The following is a 15679-nucleotide window of genomic DNA, read 5'->3' as shown; positions in this document are numbered from 1 at the left end:
CGATCGGCCCTCCAAATTAAAAGCACCATTTGCGCTGAGCCGCGCGCTTAATGCGCCGCGCTTAGCCCCGCCCCCCACATGCGCGCGCACACACACTAACACGCAAGATGGCAAAGTGTCAAATAGAAGAAAGAATAAATATGTCATGAAGGGATCTGCGACACACACACACACACACACACAGTAGCAGAGTGATGGCATGGGGTGGGGGGCAGCTGGGGGGGGGGGGGGAATGAAATGTTCCAGGCTGCATCAAATTCAATTACATGCTGCTCACTCACAACTACAGCGACACCCCCACAGACACACAACTCCAACAACTACTCAGACATGCCGGGAGACAGACACAACGCGACGGCAGCACAAAACCACAACCCCACGGCGACAGTGACGAGCCGTGAGACACGCGATAACACAACCACGCGATGACAACAATACGAGCATGCACGCACGCACGCACGCTAAAACGCCAACACAAACACAACACAACAGCGGTGCCAAATCGACACCAGCGCAAACACAACTGCAAACAAAAGCGACACACGACCGGACGGCTATACTGGGATCAGCGCAGACGCACGACTCCAAGATGGCGGCGGCAACAACACAACACAACTCCGCCGACACGCTAGCAGACGCACAACATCGTCATCGTCTTCGTTTCTTTGGCGGTTGTAGCGTTACAACTGCTCAAATTCCAAAATCAATAACGACGCTGATTGCTGGCCCGAGTTTTGTGCGTCTGGTTGTTTCCTTGTGTGTTCCTATATTTTTGTATTTGTGTCAGTGTTTTTTTTCTTGTTTGCGTATTCCTGTTTGCGTGTGTGCGCGTCCTTGTGTCTTCCTCCGTTTTTGTTTTGTTCATGCTTCCTGGCCCGCGCGCTCGTGCGGATACGTGCACGGCGTTGTGTTTGGGTTTCCCGCGACGCGTCGTGCCGTTTGATGTCGGCGGCGTTGCGTTTGGCCAGATGCGATCTACGAGGCGCTCCAATTTCCTCCGCCACTTTGTCCACTTGACGTGCGCCTCGGCGGGCGAGGCGGGCGTCCTTCCCGCCGAGCGCTGACCCCCTCCCTTTTTAATATGAGACACCTCTTCTCACTTCCTGTTTGCGCCGCTTCACTTCCTGTTTGTGCGGCGTCTCATCCATCAGCTGCGTTTTGAGACGATTACGGCTACTTGACCCCCCCCCCCCCCCCTCCACGCCGCCTCCGACGTTGCCTTTGTCACGGGACAAAATCCTGAAGTGCGATGAGATCATTGCAAGTAAACCAATAACATTAGCATCGTCCAATCTTGTATGAGACACAGACGACAATGTTACTACACACTTAATGGCCTTGTTACACTGTCATTACACAGTTGTTACACAGTATTACTCGTTCCACTCTTGCTACGTCTCATGTTTCCGCATTTGGTATTTGCCATTTTCCTAAACACGTACCTCACTTCTTTCATGCCACCTGACCATAGCACAGCCTAGTTAGAGTTTTATATTTGTTTGTTCGCTTGTGTTCAGGCTTTTGTTGTTTTGCTTTGTTTTGGGTTTGATACATGTTATTTCTTAAGTTGAAATCTTGTGTTTTCCATTTGCCTCAGGACTTCCTGAAAGAGGAGAGGACAATTCCATTGGTTTCTTCAGTCATTTGTTCGTTCCTTCATTCATGCATTTTCGGAATGCCGGCACACATCCCGGCTACCTTTGGGCAAGGGGCGGCCAACCAACTACTCCGGGTTTTGCACTCACATTCACACAAATGAGAGTGGTCACTGAACGCAGCATGCACGTCTTTGGAGGAAAGCGGGGAAAATCCACCCCGCAGGCACGGGGGAGAACATGCGAGTTCCACGCAGTCGGGGCCGGGATTTGAACGCCGGCCCTCACGACCGCGAGGGACGCGTGCTCGCCGGTCGTCCACTGCGGCATCTGAACACAAATACATTTGAAAAATAGAACTCGCCGCTAACACCTGTCGAAACGTTACTACGACGTCCAAGCGTTCGTTCGGGTGTTTCTCGGCTTGTGACCGTTGTTGCACTATGATAACACACTAACGCTCATTGTAAGTCTAACTACGCGGTGACAAATATTACGTATGTTACTATACAAAAGCACTTCTTACATGTAACTCGCTTATTACGTCATGACGACATGTGTAACATGCTGATTAGACTATTATACACAAACACTTGTACCCTTTAATAGTTGCCGCTACACGTGCACTAGATATCACTCCATATCCATCATACCTATTACACACTGTTATAACACGCTTGTTACCATATGCTAACACTTGTTAACATATTCCTATGCATGAAACACTTACTACACTTTTACTACAGTTTACCGCTCATTACGGCGTTACTACAATTTCTTATGCTGTTACTACTCATTACTACATGCCTTATATACACTCCTTAGACCGTTACCACACACTAAGAATTGTTTGACTCTTAACTACCGTGTTATTACATGGTAACAAGTGTTACGCAGTTCCGACACGCTAACACGTACTACTTAAGGTGCTCAGGGTAATTAATCAGAAGACGTGCCGGAAAGAGTAACGTGAAGGTGATAAGCGTGGTTACGCCCGTCACTCGGAGTGCGGCTAACGCGCGCCGCGCAGCGTCTTTTGCGTTGTCGTCTTCTCCTTCCTGTCCGTAAGTGCGGGTCGTGTCGGGCGGCGCCCCCTGACCCGGCGGCGGCGTGCCAACACGATTGCTTTTGTTCTGTCAAGAATATTTAAAGCGTGTTCATAAAAGGCACAGCGCGGGTCGGGCTCGGGTTAACAAAGCAGGTTAACCGTCTCGGCGTCGCCGCGCCTGCTCGCCAACCTTCCGCCGCCGCCGGCCGCGGAGACGCGGGTCGCCGGGGTCACGTTCAATTTCCACTCGTGCCGGCGGAAAATGAAAAGTCGTCATTTGCACAAATCTGAATAATTCACTCGGCCCGCCGCTGATGAAAACACGCTGGCTGGGATAAAGGAGCAAACCTTCCCCCCCCCCCACCCCGCTCCCCTGGCGGCTAATGATGAATCCTGCGCGAGAACGAATGAAGCGTCCTCCCGGCCGCCGCTGCCACTTCCTGCCGACATCTCAAGTGATCACCAATCAATTATCGACAGCCAACGTCTTGTTAGCATCTGATTGGACCACTTGATTCACCTCCAAGGGCCTCACCTGCAAAGGGTGCGGTGGTGGTGGTGGTGGTGGGGGGGGGGTGGTGCCCATTATGCAAAACCAGAAAGCAAGTAAAACCCACGAATGAATGAATGAATCCTTTGAGCTGCATTAAAACTTCATCCATCACAAGGACCCCGGAGGGGTGGGGGCCGGGGCGGGGGCGGTGAAACGAAACGTATTTGATTCCGCCGACACCAAAGCTGATGTTTGCTGCGCCATCGTGATATCACCTGTGACAAACTAGTCGAAATGTGTTATTATCGTGTTATTGCTCGCGATGATTTTGTTCCCGATCAATATTAGGGCACAGAGAAACACAACAGACTGCTTACCCGTCAATGACAAAGGTCGCCCCCGAGTTTGCACGAGTTTTCTCCAGGTGCCCTGGCAAACCCTAAACTCCACATAGATCTATTAAACGTGTGTTATTACGTGTAATAACTGAGTTATAACCATATCACTATTGCTGACCCACTCACTTTTGAGCTGACTATAAACTTATTGTGGAAGATATAAGAAAATATAAACTAATGTTTTTTCAATTAAATTGACTACACTAGACAAGAGATTCACTCAATAAGCAGCACCAAATTTTCCTTCTGCACTCATGACGCGTGTCTGGTGATGTGCACAAACGTCGTGTGAGTCTTGCGTGTTGTTGTGGCGCCCCCTGCTGAAGCAAACCCATTCTGAGGCGGGCAAAACATGAAAAAGAACGAAACTAAAGATACTCACTAAATATATGGCTAATATGAACCGTCTTGTGTATATTTACCCACTTGCCGTACCTGCACTTACTGTATCCGTTCATTTTAAGAATGTAATACTTTTCTAGTCATTACACCGCTGCTACGATGGATGATTGGTGAGCACATTGGTCTCGTAATTCTGAGGTTGTGGGTTCAAATCCAACCCCAAAAGATTCTCGGGAGGCACACCCTGAATTGCTGTTATTATTAAGATTAACTCTGTTCCTGTTATTTCTGTTCCAGTCATAATGTTCTACTGGCTGCATTTCCGCTTCCATGCAGCACTTTGTCACTTTGTTCCAGCTGCGGATTTTGTGAACGGGTTGTCCAAATAAAGTTGAGTGTGAACTGAGGAAAAACTTCAAAAGAGCATTTTCATGCAAGCGTTCTCCGTAGCGTGTCATTTTTAATTCGTTTACTTTTGAATCCTCACTTAACGAACAACGTAACAAATATTGCGCAGGAAATGCGCATGTCGGCCGCGCTGGCTGCGTTTTGTGTGTGCCGATGTGAAGCCCGAAAAAGGACAGACGATGGCGGAGCCAACAATTCGCGTGTCTGGAATTGTTTTGACTTCTTTATTGTTTCAACACATCAACAAAGATTCGGACGTGGTGAGGAAACCCTCGACGATGTGGCCGTTTACTGTCCGGGCTGCTCGCAGTCTTGACGTAGTTTACACGGAGACTTTTTAGCAAGTTCGTATCGCAACATTTAGCTCGTTAGCCTCGCAGCTTTGTCTACAGTAGCTGAGGCAGTTAGCGAGCATCGCGTTCAAAACAAAACAAAAAACAAAACATCTGTTGCTTAACGTCCTTGTCTTTACTCTAGAGAGTTTGCGTAACTTTTTTTTTTTTTTTTATTGAAAGGAATATGTTTAGTTTGTTTGTATTTCCACGTTTTTTTTGACTTGAAAATGTTGAAAAACAAACACTTTGACTGTTAACAGGAGCGAGTTCTCGTCATACGTTTACCAACTGCTGAGCTCGTTAGCGTAACTTTTTATTTAAAATAAAACGAACAGATTTATTAAGTTAAACAAATCGTCGTCTTGTTTTGGAGATTTCATACTTTTACCTTTGAAAATAGCAAATCAGGCAGCGTATGAGTGTCTTGCGCGTTTTGTTTTTGGGATCGATGTGTGTCCTGCAGATTTTAGTTAGGGACCTTAGGTTCGAGTTCGCTGGTCCCTTGTATTGCCCACCTTTCCTGAGCCTTTCGGATTTTGGAGAGGACGTATGACGCTTTTTTTTTTTTTTTCTTTTTCCCGCGAGTTCATATCCCACAGGGGTGGGTGTTGCGTCAGGAAGGGCGTCCGGCGTCAAAACTCTGCCAAACAAATGTGAGCGTTCGTCTGAGATGTCACGCTGTGGCGACCCCAAACGGGACGAGGCGAAAGAAACTTACTTTTACAACGTTCTCCTATATTGAAGCCTTTTCCTCCTGAGTCCCAAAAAATGTTTTGACGTCAGGCTCCATTGAAAGTGTTGCGGTTCCGAATGTTGCCTTCAAGTTCTTCTCAGCTGCATTTTGTGTTGGGGCGTTGAGCAGGAAGGTTTCATCCTGGGCGACAACAACGTCGAGGAGCACGTGACCATCAGCGACACCCGAGAGGACCACGTTCACCTCAGACAGACCTACAGTAAGTCCTGCAAAAGTCTTTGGGAGTGCAACGCGAGGCCCGTTCATTGCAGGGTGTACGTCAAGATGGATTTGGAGATACTTGTACGCGTCCCACACATTGGAACTCTTTTGAACACATTTCAATATTTTGAAACACAAAGTCTTCATTTTCACTCTCTCGCCATCAAGAAATGGGAGATTATTACATAACATCGCTGCGAGAAGACAAAAAGAAGAGCGGCCGGCGCAGTTCTCAAAACAAGTTGAAGGACGAACCCGACGATGGAAATGAGATGCTAGTTTTGTCCACCTTGTGACCTCTGACCTCGTCTGATGCCTTGCAGGCATCCACAAACACGTGTGCTGCCACAAACTCAACACGTGAGTCCGCGCCGCACGACGGAGGACGCCGCAAAACCTCACGTGACGCCGTCTGTGTGCGTGCAGCTGGTACGACGCGGCGGGCAGGGTGGACGTGGCGGCGGTCCACCGGCTCCTGGGCGCCGACCCTCCGGAGCGCGTGATAGGCTGGTACCGCCAGCGCAGGAACTCGGAGCGGCGGATGACCATGCGCGAGAAGGCGGTGCACCGGAACCTGAAGGTGGCGCTGCGCAAGCCCCACGCCGTCTTCCTGCTCGTGACGCCCGCCACCGTGACGGACGGAGGCTCCACCCACCGCACCGAATACGCCGCCTTCCTCTCCAGCGGCAGGTGCAAAAAGTGTTTGTGGCCGAGGGGGGGGGGGGTGACAGGAAGTGACAAAGAGGAAGTGGTCAGAGTGTCAGGATTGTGATGTCGTGACTGCCTGACGTGAAGGCAGGTCCCCGTGGCCGTCACCAACTTGGCGTCTTTGGACCACCGGGCCTACTGGACGGCGTCGACACCGTGCTCGGCGCCGGGTTACCAGCGCGCCGTCAGCCGGCACAGGTACCGCGTGCGTGCGTGGCGTGGCGTGGCAGGGCGGGGCCAAAGCGTTACGGGCACAGCTGCTGAGTTTGCTTTCTGTCCCAAGTTCCAAATTGCTGGACGCCAGCGGCCAGTTGGCGGACGTGGATGCCGTCAACGCTATGAATGCGTCGCTGCAGGACGAGCTTCAGGTGAGGACGGCGCTTCCTCCGTTCCTGAACCGACTGAGGACCCAAATATGGACGCCATCTTGGCATTTTGGCACCAACTATCTCTGCTATCTGAAAACTACCGTTTAAAAAAAAAAAAAAGTTCAACACAAGTCAACCGTTGAGTGGCTGACACAGGCCTTGTCTGTCCGTCACTTCCCGTCAGAGGGCCTGCAGCGCCGTGGCGGAGAGCGAGCGCACCGTGCGCATGACGCTCGCCGACGTTTTCGCTCTCGGGACGTCGGTTGGTGACAGGAAGTCAACCTTCGCCAACAAAGGTAGAAAATTATTCCATTTTTTCTTCACCCGCGATGTCACTCTTGTGGTAAATATGATTTTTATATCATAGAAAATAATATAGACGAATATTTGGAGAAGCTGCTGCTGGTGTAGTGATGGTGCATCTGGTCATAATTAGGAAATACAAATTGAAAGTCATATTAAAATGACTTTTTTCTTCATTGAATTGTGTATATAAAACGTCTTTTCGTAGACTTATTGTGCGTATATATTTCAAGTTTGCAGTGGATGCCCAGCATCACATGGTGGGGGGGGGGGGGCCCACACCCCTCCCACTTGTGTGTGTGTGTGGGGATGGTGGAAAATGGATTAACGTTTATTGTCATTTCAAATTTTGCTATTTAATTGCTTTTTGTGCCATTTTTCAGGCGACTCATTGAGGTCAACCTTTTCCCACTCAAAGTCCGATCTGTTTTGTCGCCAGCAGAGGGCGCCCCCGCCGGCGAGCCGAAGGTCCGCCTCCAGCTGGCGGTCCGCACGCTGACGCTGGACGGCTTCCCCGCGGCGGCGGCGGCGGCGGCGCAAGGCGGCGGCGTGAGGAGGAGGAGGAGGAGGAAGCGGCGCAAGGGAGACGCCACAAAGTGAGGTCGTCGGCAAGAAAGACGCCACAGTCGCCACTTGGGATAATAATATTATGTTTATTGGCCAATGACGGGAGTTGGGGGGGGGGGGGGGGGGGGCTAATTCACATTTTTGATGCCGCAGATGTTGGGGTCCCGCATCAAGTCGGGATGTTTGTGCGTCACCGACATGAAACCTACACACACACACACACGTTGAAAGCAAATTATTAGAAGTTGAAGTCAGTTGAGCAGCTTCACGCAGTCGCCGCTTGAGATCCAACTTCAATTCCTTCTTGTATTGAAAATCATTTTTCCCATTTGAAATTCATGCAAACATCAATGACCTTGTCCAGTCTTCACCATATGAACAGAAAAAAAAAAAAATATGAAAGCCTGCAGAAAAAAAATAACTGGTCGAGCCCCGCCCTTCTTTGCTTCAACTCAGTCGGACGTCGTCAATAAAATAGCCAAAAGCGCTGTCTAGTGACCACGAATGATTAAAAATACATTTTAGTGTTCAACTACTCGATAAGGTCGCGACCCAGAGGCTGTTCGGATTAAGATTGTCGACTTTCAGCTAAAATGGGGTTAGGTGAGAAAGACAAAACTTGTCATTCAGTTTTGGGATTTCGGTCCCAAAAGTGGCCCCGCCCATTCGAGCAATTCTTCAAGCTTTCCGTCCAAAATGTCATCGGTGAACTTACCCATGGCGTGCGCCTTCTTGATGGCTTTGGAAACGTCGTTTTGTTTGGCTCCACACAAGCCTGACGTGAGACGGACGGACGGACTTGGTTAGTTTCGTCGAAAATCCGACAAAAGTGGCTCTTGTGGGCGTGGCTTACCCGTGACGTGGCGGCCGTAGATCCTTCCCGTGTGCGGCGAGATGAACTGAGACAAAAGCTGAAAAATAGCAAATCACGCGTTCATTTGAAGGCTGCACGCAAAACGGGGTGCGAAAAACAAAATGATCTGATAATCGACTCAAATCAGGCGTCCTGAAATTGTTGATCAGCGGACCTTCGATTTCCTATCGGGACGCGGCCAACCAATCAGGATTCGCGCTTGTGCAAATCGTTTGCATCCATTCAAAGTCCACCGTTGGTCGTTCCGGTGACAATTTCTTTGTGCGTGGCTCAGTTTTTTTTTTTTTTTTTGTTAAATTTGAATGTCATTTTGTTTTTTTAGACTAGAGTACCAACACCAATCCATTTTCTGAGCTGCTTATGCTCACATCGTTGACTGTGGACTCGTTGTATAAAATTGTCTTTTTATTTGTCCAACATGGGGGAAGTCCTTTTGTTGTGCGTTTTGGTTCATGCTCTTAATTGCTTGCTGAATGTGGCCAGTACTTGAGGAGTTATCCCCCCCCCCCCCTTAACTTTGACTTGATTCATGACTTTCAAGTGACTTGAGTACAATATTTGGCTTCACTACCCAAGCCCTGGTTTGAACCGATGTCTCCAATTTGGCCACATTGATTGGACCCGAGGTTAGTTGATCATTTATTCTTGGGGTTTCCCTACTTTTTCCGGGGTGTTCAGTAAACATTGAAAAAAAAAAAAAAACGATTTACTTTGGGAAAATCACGTCCAAGTGATTTTCAAGGATATGCACGTTTTCGCGCAACTGGGAAAAAAAAAGAACAGTGCGAATGGACGCGTGTAAAATAAGCGAGTGTGTATTTTGTCACCTGAATGTTCTTGAAGTCGACGGTGACGTTACAGAGGACGCAACCTTTCCGTGGCTCCTTGTACGGGTTCTCCATCTTGACGAGCTGGCCAATGCAGATTGCGAGTACAGTAATGAAGCAATTATTTCAAGTCAAAGAATAAGAAGAGGAGCAACCCACCGAGCCGTCATCTTTGTGTTGCTGTTTTTCTGTTGGTCCGTCACATGAAGCCGAGTCGCTTAGTGAAGCTGCAAAAACAACACGACATGAGTACGAATAGAAGGAAATGTTGACATTGAACGGGAGTTTAAAGCTAACCTGCGGGATGAATCCCGTTTTTGAGTCGCGAAAAGACACAAAAAAATAGGCGAGGTGCCCGATTGCGAGGCAGCATTTTGATCGAAGGACGAACCGGATGTTATTGTCACCGATTTCCTGAATTTTTTTTCTTCCTGTTGTCTTTGTCACAGATTTTTCTTTCTTAATGTTTTTTTTTTTTTTTTTTTGTGTGTGTGACCAAGCCTCTGTATCACATTCCACAGTGTTGAGAAGAGAAGTTTGTCGAACGAGGCCTCACGTCACCATCTTCGAAACCAACCCGGAAGTGGTTTTAGATTTTTTTTTTTTCTGTAGCCTGACATAACAACTTAACGCTTTTGTGTTCGTCGTTTCACTAAAACTAGCCATTTATTACTCTACTGGCTGGCGCCGGAATATGTGCACGTTTTTATTCAGCTCCAAGCTTCATTTGCAAAGGTTTGTGGCTGCTTAGCGAGCTAAACAATGCCAAAGAGGTGTTAGCATAGACTTATAACTCCAAAGTGTGATTTTTAACTAAAGAAAATGTACAATGACTTCTTCAACGCTACTAATTATGTTAGCACACATAGCTGGAATAAGATCAATTCTATTTCGAAATGATTTCACGTCTCTCCCGAGCTTTTTCGTTAGCATGCGGCTTCTGGCTGGTCACGTGCCCACGAAGGACCCGAAATGATGAAATACATTAAAAACAAAAACAAGAAATCAAAAAAGAGGACGATAAAATAGTCGAATCTCGCCTGGAGGGAGAGAGATCCCTCATGGATGACAAGCAGCATGTGGAGGTTTGCGCGACTCATCATATGAACTTGAATATGTGAGATGATTTCTGCGTTAATACAACAATTGACCATTGTGGTTGACTCGCTGTTTATCGATCAGTGCAGTGACAGCGACGACTTGTTCGGAGACTACGACGGTCTCTTGGAGGACGAGTCGTTCTCGGCCGAACTGGACCGGGCCTCCGAGCCGGCCGCCGAGGTCCGACACTTCCTCTCCGAGCCCGTCGCGGATGCGGCGCGGGACGACGTGCCCTGCGGCCAGCGGGAAGCCAAGAGGCGCAAAGTACACGGGCACGCCGCCCCCGGCACGGACGACGGGAAGCCCCGCGGCGTGGCGAGGAGGAGCGTGAGCGAGCGCGTGAAGAAGACGCTGCGGGGCAACGCGGCGTCGCCCGCCGGCCTTTCGCGTTCCGTGGCGATGAAGGAGGCGGCGCTGAGCCGCGAGGTCAGCGGCGCCGCGGAGGCCGTCCGCGCCCACCGCCGCGACCTGGGGCCCTTTTTTGGGCTGCCGGGCAAAGTCCGAGACCTCCTCTTCACGCTCCGGGGAATCCGCAGCCTCTACGGTGACGTCAGATCGCATCGCGTCGCGAGACCACACCTCACACGATGTGACGGTGACGATAGGTTGTGACGCGTCACGCGACGTCGCGTGATGTGACAACGTGCGAGATTGCGCGCAATCGCGGCGCATGCCGGTCACGTGCTCGCGGGACACGCGACGTCACAAAGCTTGACGAGATTGCACGCAATGGCGGCGCGCGTCGCAAACCTTGACGTCGCATCACGTGACTTCTCACCACGACACGGCGTCACGTGATTCCCCCGTCCCTCGACACACGACAGGACGCGACGCGACGCGACGTGAGGTTTCCCTCACGCGATGACACGAGTGCGTTTGTGTGCGGCTAGCGTGGCAGGAGACGTGTTTGCGTCTGGATTCCGTGTCGGAGCGGAGGAACCTGATCTACACGCTTCCCACCGGCGGCGGCAAAACTCTGGTGGCCGAGGTGCTGATGATCCGAGAGCTGCTGTGCGGCCAGCGCGACTGCATTTTCGTCCTGCCCTACGTCGCCCTGGTCCAGGAGAAGGTCGGACGAAAATGTTGGGAAAATTGACGGCGTTCTAAAAGGTTTCATGGCCAGAACCGCTGACTGCAGGTTCGCGGGCTGGCGGTCTTGGGTCTGGAGCTGGACTTCCTGGTGGAGGAGTACGCGGGCAGCAAGGGCAGGTTCCCGCCCGTCAGCAGGAGGGGGCGGCGCTCGCTCTACGTGGCCACCATCGAGAAGGCCCACGCCCTCGTCAACGCGCTCATCGAGAGCGACGCGCTGCGAGGCGTCGGCCTGCTGGTGGTGGACGAGGTGAGGCCCGCTCGTGATTCTTCTTCTTCTTCTTCTTCGTGGCGTTTTGCACATTTGCGCGTGCGTCGCCTTCAGCTTCACATGTTGGGCTCGGGCAGCCGAGGCGCCCTGCTGGAGATCACCCTGGCCAAAGTCTTGCACCTCAGCCGTGAGTGACCCGCACCGCCGCGCCCCGCCCCGCCCCGCCCGCCGTCGCCGTCCCGGCCGTCACCCGGCTTTCGATGCGCCCGGCAGGCGACACGCAGATCGTGGGCATGAGCGCCACCCTGGGGAACATCGGAGAGCTGCGGACCTTCCTCAAGGCCGACAACTACCGCGACGACTTTCGGCCCGTGAGTCCCACTTTCCTCCGCCCTTCCCAAAAAGTGCAAAATTGAACTTGAGGACTTGAGTTTGTCCAGCCGCCATTTTAGATAGCCAATCCGATTTCGGCATTGGGGGAGTCGGGACGGAGCGAACGGTCGCGCCTTCTCCCATCATTCGCAGGTGGATCTGAAGGAGTACGTGAAACTGGGCGACGGCATCTACGAGGCGGACGGCGAGGAGGAAGACGGTTTCCGCTTATGTCGCCGCTTGAAGTTGAACGTACGCGGCGGGGGGGGCGCGGTTGTGGTGGTTGTTGTTGCTATGGTGACGCGAGCGCCGCGCTCCCAACGCTCAGTACTCGAGCGCCATGCAGAAGGCGGACCCGGACCACATCGTGGCGCTGGTGACGGAGGTGATCCCCGAGCATTCCTGCCTGCTCTTCTGCCCCACCAAGAAGAACTGCGAGAACGTGGCCGCCATGATTTGCAAGTACCTCCGACGGTGAGTGGCGAAGGTTCCGATTCCGGGACGGCCTCTTTTCTTCTCTTCTTCTCTTCTCCCCCCCGCCCCCCCAGGGACTTCCTCGCCCGGCGGCAGACGGAGAAAGAGGCGCTCCTGCGGCGGCTGCGCGATTGCGGCGCGGGCCGCCTGTGCCCGCTCCTGAGCCGGACGGTTCCGCTGGGCGTGGCCTACCACCACAGCGGCCTGACGGCGGACGAGCGCCGCCTGCTGGAGGACGCGTACGCCGCCGGCGTCCTCTGCCTGCTGGCGTGCACGTCCACGCTGGCCGCCGGCGTCAACCTGCCCGCCAGAAGGTTGCGACGGCGGTCAAACCTTCTGCCCGAGTGGGCCCCAAAGCGGCTAATTGTCATTTTGCGGCGGCAGGGTGATCGTGCGCTCGCCGCTGGTGGCGCGGGCGGCGCTGACGACGGGCCAGTACAAGCAGATGGCGGGCCGCGCGGGGCGGGCGGGGCTGGACACCCGGGGCGAGAGCATCCTCGTCCTGCAGGAGGCGCAGCGCGACAAGGTAACGCCGTTCCCCCCCCCGTCCCCCGTCCCCCGGTCCCGGTCCCGGTCCGCTCGGGCCTGACGTCCTGCGGGCGTGGCTGTTTCCAGGCCAAGACCTTGCTGTGCGCGCCCGTGGAGGAGTGCCGCAGCTGCCTCCTCGCCGACGACCGCAAAATTCTCCTCAGCCTCATCCTGTCGCTCGTCGGCTTAAAAGTAACGCGAGCGCCTCGTTGTGCCGTGCGGTCCAAAGCCCGTCTTGGGCTTTTTCTGCCTTACGTGAAATGGGACTAAACCCTTCTTGTCGGAGCTCGGGTAGGGTTTCCGTCATTTTGGCGAGGGCGGGGAGGGGCGGAGCGTCGAAACGAGCGGCCGTCGGCACTTTCGCGCCTTTGGGCAATTTCGGGTCTTCGCTCAACCTGGTGAGGATGTTTTGGGGAAGCTGGAGAAGAAAAGCCACGCAAGCACAAGGAGAACATGCAAATGCCACACAGGCGTTGAACCCGCAACCCACTGAGTGTGCTAAATGCCAGCCAGAATAGTGAGAGAAAAATGACGGTCTGACGTTCAGCAAAGGTTTTCGGGTTCCCTTCCGGAAGCTCCTCACAATTAGTAATTCGCTTTTTCGGAGCCAATTCATTAATTCCTGCCAAAATGTCGGCGCAGTACTCGTTTCACTGGATAATGACGGACTCTTCGTGCCGGCGTCTTCACGAGGCCTTTTTTCTTTTGTTCTTGGCTTGTTATTCGCATTTGGGACCAAAGCCCTCTCATTTTCCTAGAAACGGGACCTGCGTCCCATCATGGCTGGACATCCGCTCGATGCTCATTATTGTTTAAAGGGATGAATGCGCCGCCTTCCGGCATCTGGAAATTGCACCCAAGGATGAACCTCAGTTCTCTCCCTGATTTTTGACGTCGCGCAAGGAAGCGGCGTGTTTCGGATGTGGGTGGAATTTATTCAGACACAGCAGGCAAAGTTTAGTCTGATTTCATGTCAGTCAGAAAAAACACGGCTGCCTCCTCTGATTTTGCGCGCGTGAGTATGTGACGGCCCGCTTGTGCGTCAGGTGGCGTCGTGCGTGGACCATCTGGAGGAGTTTCTGCGCGGGACGCTGCTGTTCGTTCAGCGCGAGCGCCAGCGGGTGCGCCTGGAGGACGTGGTCCCGAGTTGCGTGGACCTGCTGAAGGTCAAAGGTCTTCTACATGCGGAGGGTCGCAACTTGCAGGTCACGCAGTTGGGCCGGGCCACCTTCAAAGGTGCGGGTGGAGCGTTTGTCATGATGCGGGTCCTTTCCTTGGCCTAAATGAAAAAGGTGTTGTTTTTTTTTTTTTGTAAATTCTCAAGGTGCGTGCGTGTGCGTGTGTGTACAGGTTGCGTGGATGTGATCCACAGTGAAGTTCTGTACCAGGACCTCCAGCAGGGCCTGGAGGGCCTTCTTCTCGACAGCTATCTTCACCTGCTCTTCCTGGTGACCCCGTACGACCTCGCTGCCGCCTGCACGCCGGACTGGATGACCTTCTACACGCAGGTCCTATTCACGCACGCCCGAGGTCACGGAGGTCGCGTGCGGGTGACGTGAAGGTGCTTGCTGTGCCAGATGTCCTCGTTGTCGGCGTCGGAGCTGAAAATGTGCGCGGCGGTGGGAGTGCCCGAAAGTTTGGTGGCCCGGATGGCGGCGGGACAAAGCGTCAGCAAGGTGGAGGGTCGCCGCGGGCGGGGGGCGGGGTCAACCGAGCTCACGTGCCTGCGTGTGCGTACAGAGTGCCAACATGTGTGTGGCGAAGCGTGCGTACCTGGCGCTGGTTCTGATGTTGCTGCTGAAGGATGGCGACATTTGGGGCGTGGCCCAAAAGTTTCAGCTGACTCGGGGCTTCGTCCAGTCGCTGCTCAGCTCGGCCGCCGCGTTCTGCACGTGCGTGCTGCACTTCACGCAGGTCTCGAACGCGCACGCACGCAAACGTGTTGGAGTCGTTAGTTTGTTTACGTTGTCTTTTGGCGCGCGTGTGCAGGAGTTGGAGCGTTTGTGGCCGTACAGGTCCCTCCTGGAGGCCCTGACGCGACGCCTCAGCTACTGCGTGAAGACGGAGCTCATCCCGCTGATGGAGGTGGCGGGGGTCACGGAGGTCGCGACACGCTCCGCGCGCACGCCGCAACCCGCCCACGCGGCGTCTCTTTCATCACGCGTGCGTGTGTTTCTGCGAATGTGTGTGCGGTGTCTGGGCGTGTATTTGCGCACGCGCGAACAGGCTCGCGCCAAGCAGCTCCACGCCGCCGGCTACACGACGCCGACGCACTTGGCCAGCGCCGACGTGGCCCTCCTGGTCCGGACGGTGGAGCACCTCAGCAGGAAACGAGCCAATCAAATGGTGGCCACTGCCAAAGTGGGTGCGGCTCCCCGCGGGCGCTTCCATCCCGCCGCCGCGTCCGCCCCTCTGAACGCCATCTTTGTTTCAGATGTTGCTCGACGAGAAGGCGGCGGCGCTGCAACAGGAAGTCGACCGTCTGCTCGCCGTGCCGCCTCGCCCGCCCGACTTAACGCGACCGTCTCAGGTTACGTAATAGTCAGGCTGTCAACGATTGGCTGTGATTGGCCAGAATGGAAGCAAAGGACGCAAACACAAGTGCCACATTTTGTACACTTTTTTTTTTAACCCAAACTTATGCAACCAAATAAACGGGGCAATAAAAGCGTGTGTGGTTGTG

At 53.1% G+C, this 15679-nt stretch overlaps 3 protein-coding genes across 7 annotated transcripts; 2 read left to right on the top strand and 1 right to left on the bottom strand.

Moving 5' to 3' along the window:
* Nucleotides 1-3235: 3235 nt before the first annotated feature.
* Nucleotides 3236-10225, top strand: abraxas1 (abraxas 1, BRCA1 A complex subunit). Of its 2 annotated transcripts, XM_061800695.1 has the most exons (9): nt 3236-4544; nt 5482-5572; nt 5898-5934; nt 6001-6264; nt 6374-6480; nt 6566-6650; nt 6835-6946; nt 7393-7549; nt 9743-10225. In XM_061800695.1, exons 1-9 carry the CDS (start codon nt 4397-4399, stop codon nt 9831-9833), a joined length of 1092 nt encoding a protein of 363 aa, XP_061656679.1. In that variant the 5' UTR covers nt 3236-4396; the 3' UTR covers nt 9834-10225. The 2 variants fall into 2 exon arrangements, with proteins under 2 accessions (XP_061656679.1, XP_061656680.1); XM_061800696.1 differs by lacking the exons at nt 7393-7549; nt 9743-10225 and having other exon boundaries at nt 4131-4544.
* mrps18c (mitochondrial ribosomal protein S18C) lies at nt 7587-9667 on the bottom strand. The gene is made up of 6 exons (XM_061800704.1): nt 9519-9667; nt 9381-9448; nt 9222-9305; nt 8374-8431; nt 8236-8295; nt 7587-7725 (listed from the first exon to the last, which is right to left on the bottom strand). Exons 1-6 carry the CDS (start codon nt 9592-9594, stop codon nt 7649-7651), a joined length of 423 nt encoding a protein of 140 aa, XP_061656688.1. The 5' UTR covers nt 9595-9667; the 3' UTR covers nt 7587-7648.
* On the top strand, nt 8456-15667 carry helq (helicase, POLQ like). Of its 4 annotated transcripts, XM_061800656.1 has the most exons (18): nt 9838-10306; nt 10404-10866; nt 11213-11391; nt 11461-11661; nt 11737-11809; nt 11896-11993; nt 12148-12246; nt 12323-12468; nt 12543-12782; nt 12853-12994; nt 13084-13188; nt 14043-14232; nt 14347-14504; nt 14574-14672; nt 14737-14910; nt 14986-15099; nt 15223-15357; nt 15431-15667. In XM_061800656.1, exons 1-18 carry the CDS (start codon nt 10283-10285, stop codon nt 15533-15535), a joined length of 2745 nt encoding a protein of 914 aa, XP_061656640.1. In that variant the 5' UTR covers nt 9838-10282; the 3' UTR covers nt 15536-15667. The 4 variants fall into 4 exon arrangements, 3 of the variants coding, with proteins under 3 accessions (XP_061656642.1, XP_061656641.1, XP_061656640.1); XM_061800658.1 differs by lacking the exons at nt 9838-10306; nt 10404-10866 and adding an exon at nt 8456-9020; XR_009792236.1 differs by lacking the exon at nt 15431-15667 and having other exon boundaries at nt 9834-10306; nt 14737-14888.
* The last annotated feature ends 12 nt before the right edge of the window (nt 15668-15679 follow it).

Source organism: Syngnathoides biaculeatus, chromosome 17, assembly GCF_019802595.1.
Source record: "Syngnathoides biaculeatus isolate LvHL_M chromosome 17, ASM1980259v1, whole genome shotgun sequence".
In the NCBI taxonomy this organism is placed as follows: Eukaryota; Metazoa; Chordata; class Actinopteri; order Syngnathiformes; family Syngnathidae; genus Syngnathoides; species Syngnathoides biaculeatus.
Note: the sequence above shows the minus strand (reverse complement) of the source record. Positions and strands in the feature narration are given on the sequence as shown.

Coding starts and splice junctions, on each gene's coding strand:
- abraxas1 (XM_061800695.1), top strand. CDS start 4,397: ATGCGCATGTCGGCCGCGCTGGCTGCGTTTTGTGTGTGCCGATGTGAA. Junction 6,265..6,373: donor GCCTTCCTCTCCAGCGGCAG/GTGCAAAAAGTG, acceptor ACGTGAAGGCAG/GTCCCCGTGGCCGTCACCAA. Junction 7,550..9,742: donor CGCAAGGGAGACGCCACAAA/GTGAGGTCGTCG, acceptor CACATTCCACAG/TGTTGAGAAGAGAAGTTTGT.
- mrps18c (XM_061800704.1), bottom strand. CDS start 9,594: ATGCTGCCTCGCAATCGGGCACCTCGCCTATTTTTTTGTGTCTTTTCG. Junction 9,449..9,518: donor AAACGGGATTCATCCCGCAG/GTTAGCTTTAAA, acceptor TTGTTTTTGCAG/CTTCACTAAGCGACTCGGCT. Junction 8,296..8,373: donor CTACGGCCGCCACGTCACGG/GTAAGCCACGCC, acceptor GTCTCACGTCAG/GCTTGTGTGGAGCCAAACAA.
- helq (XM_061800656.1), top strand. CDS start 10,283: ATGGATGACAAGCAGCATGTGGAG. Junction 13,189..14,042: donor TGTCGCTCGTCGGCTTAAAA/GTAACGCGAGCG, acceptor CTTGTGCGTCAG/GTGGCGTCGTGCGTGGACCA. Junction 15,358..15,430: donor AAATGGTGGCCACTGCCAAA/GTGGGTGCGGCT, acceptor TCTTTGTTTCAG/ATGTTGCTCGACGAGAAGGC.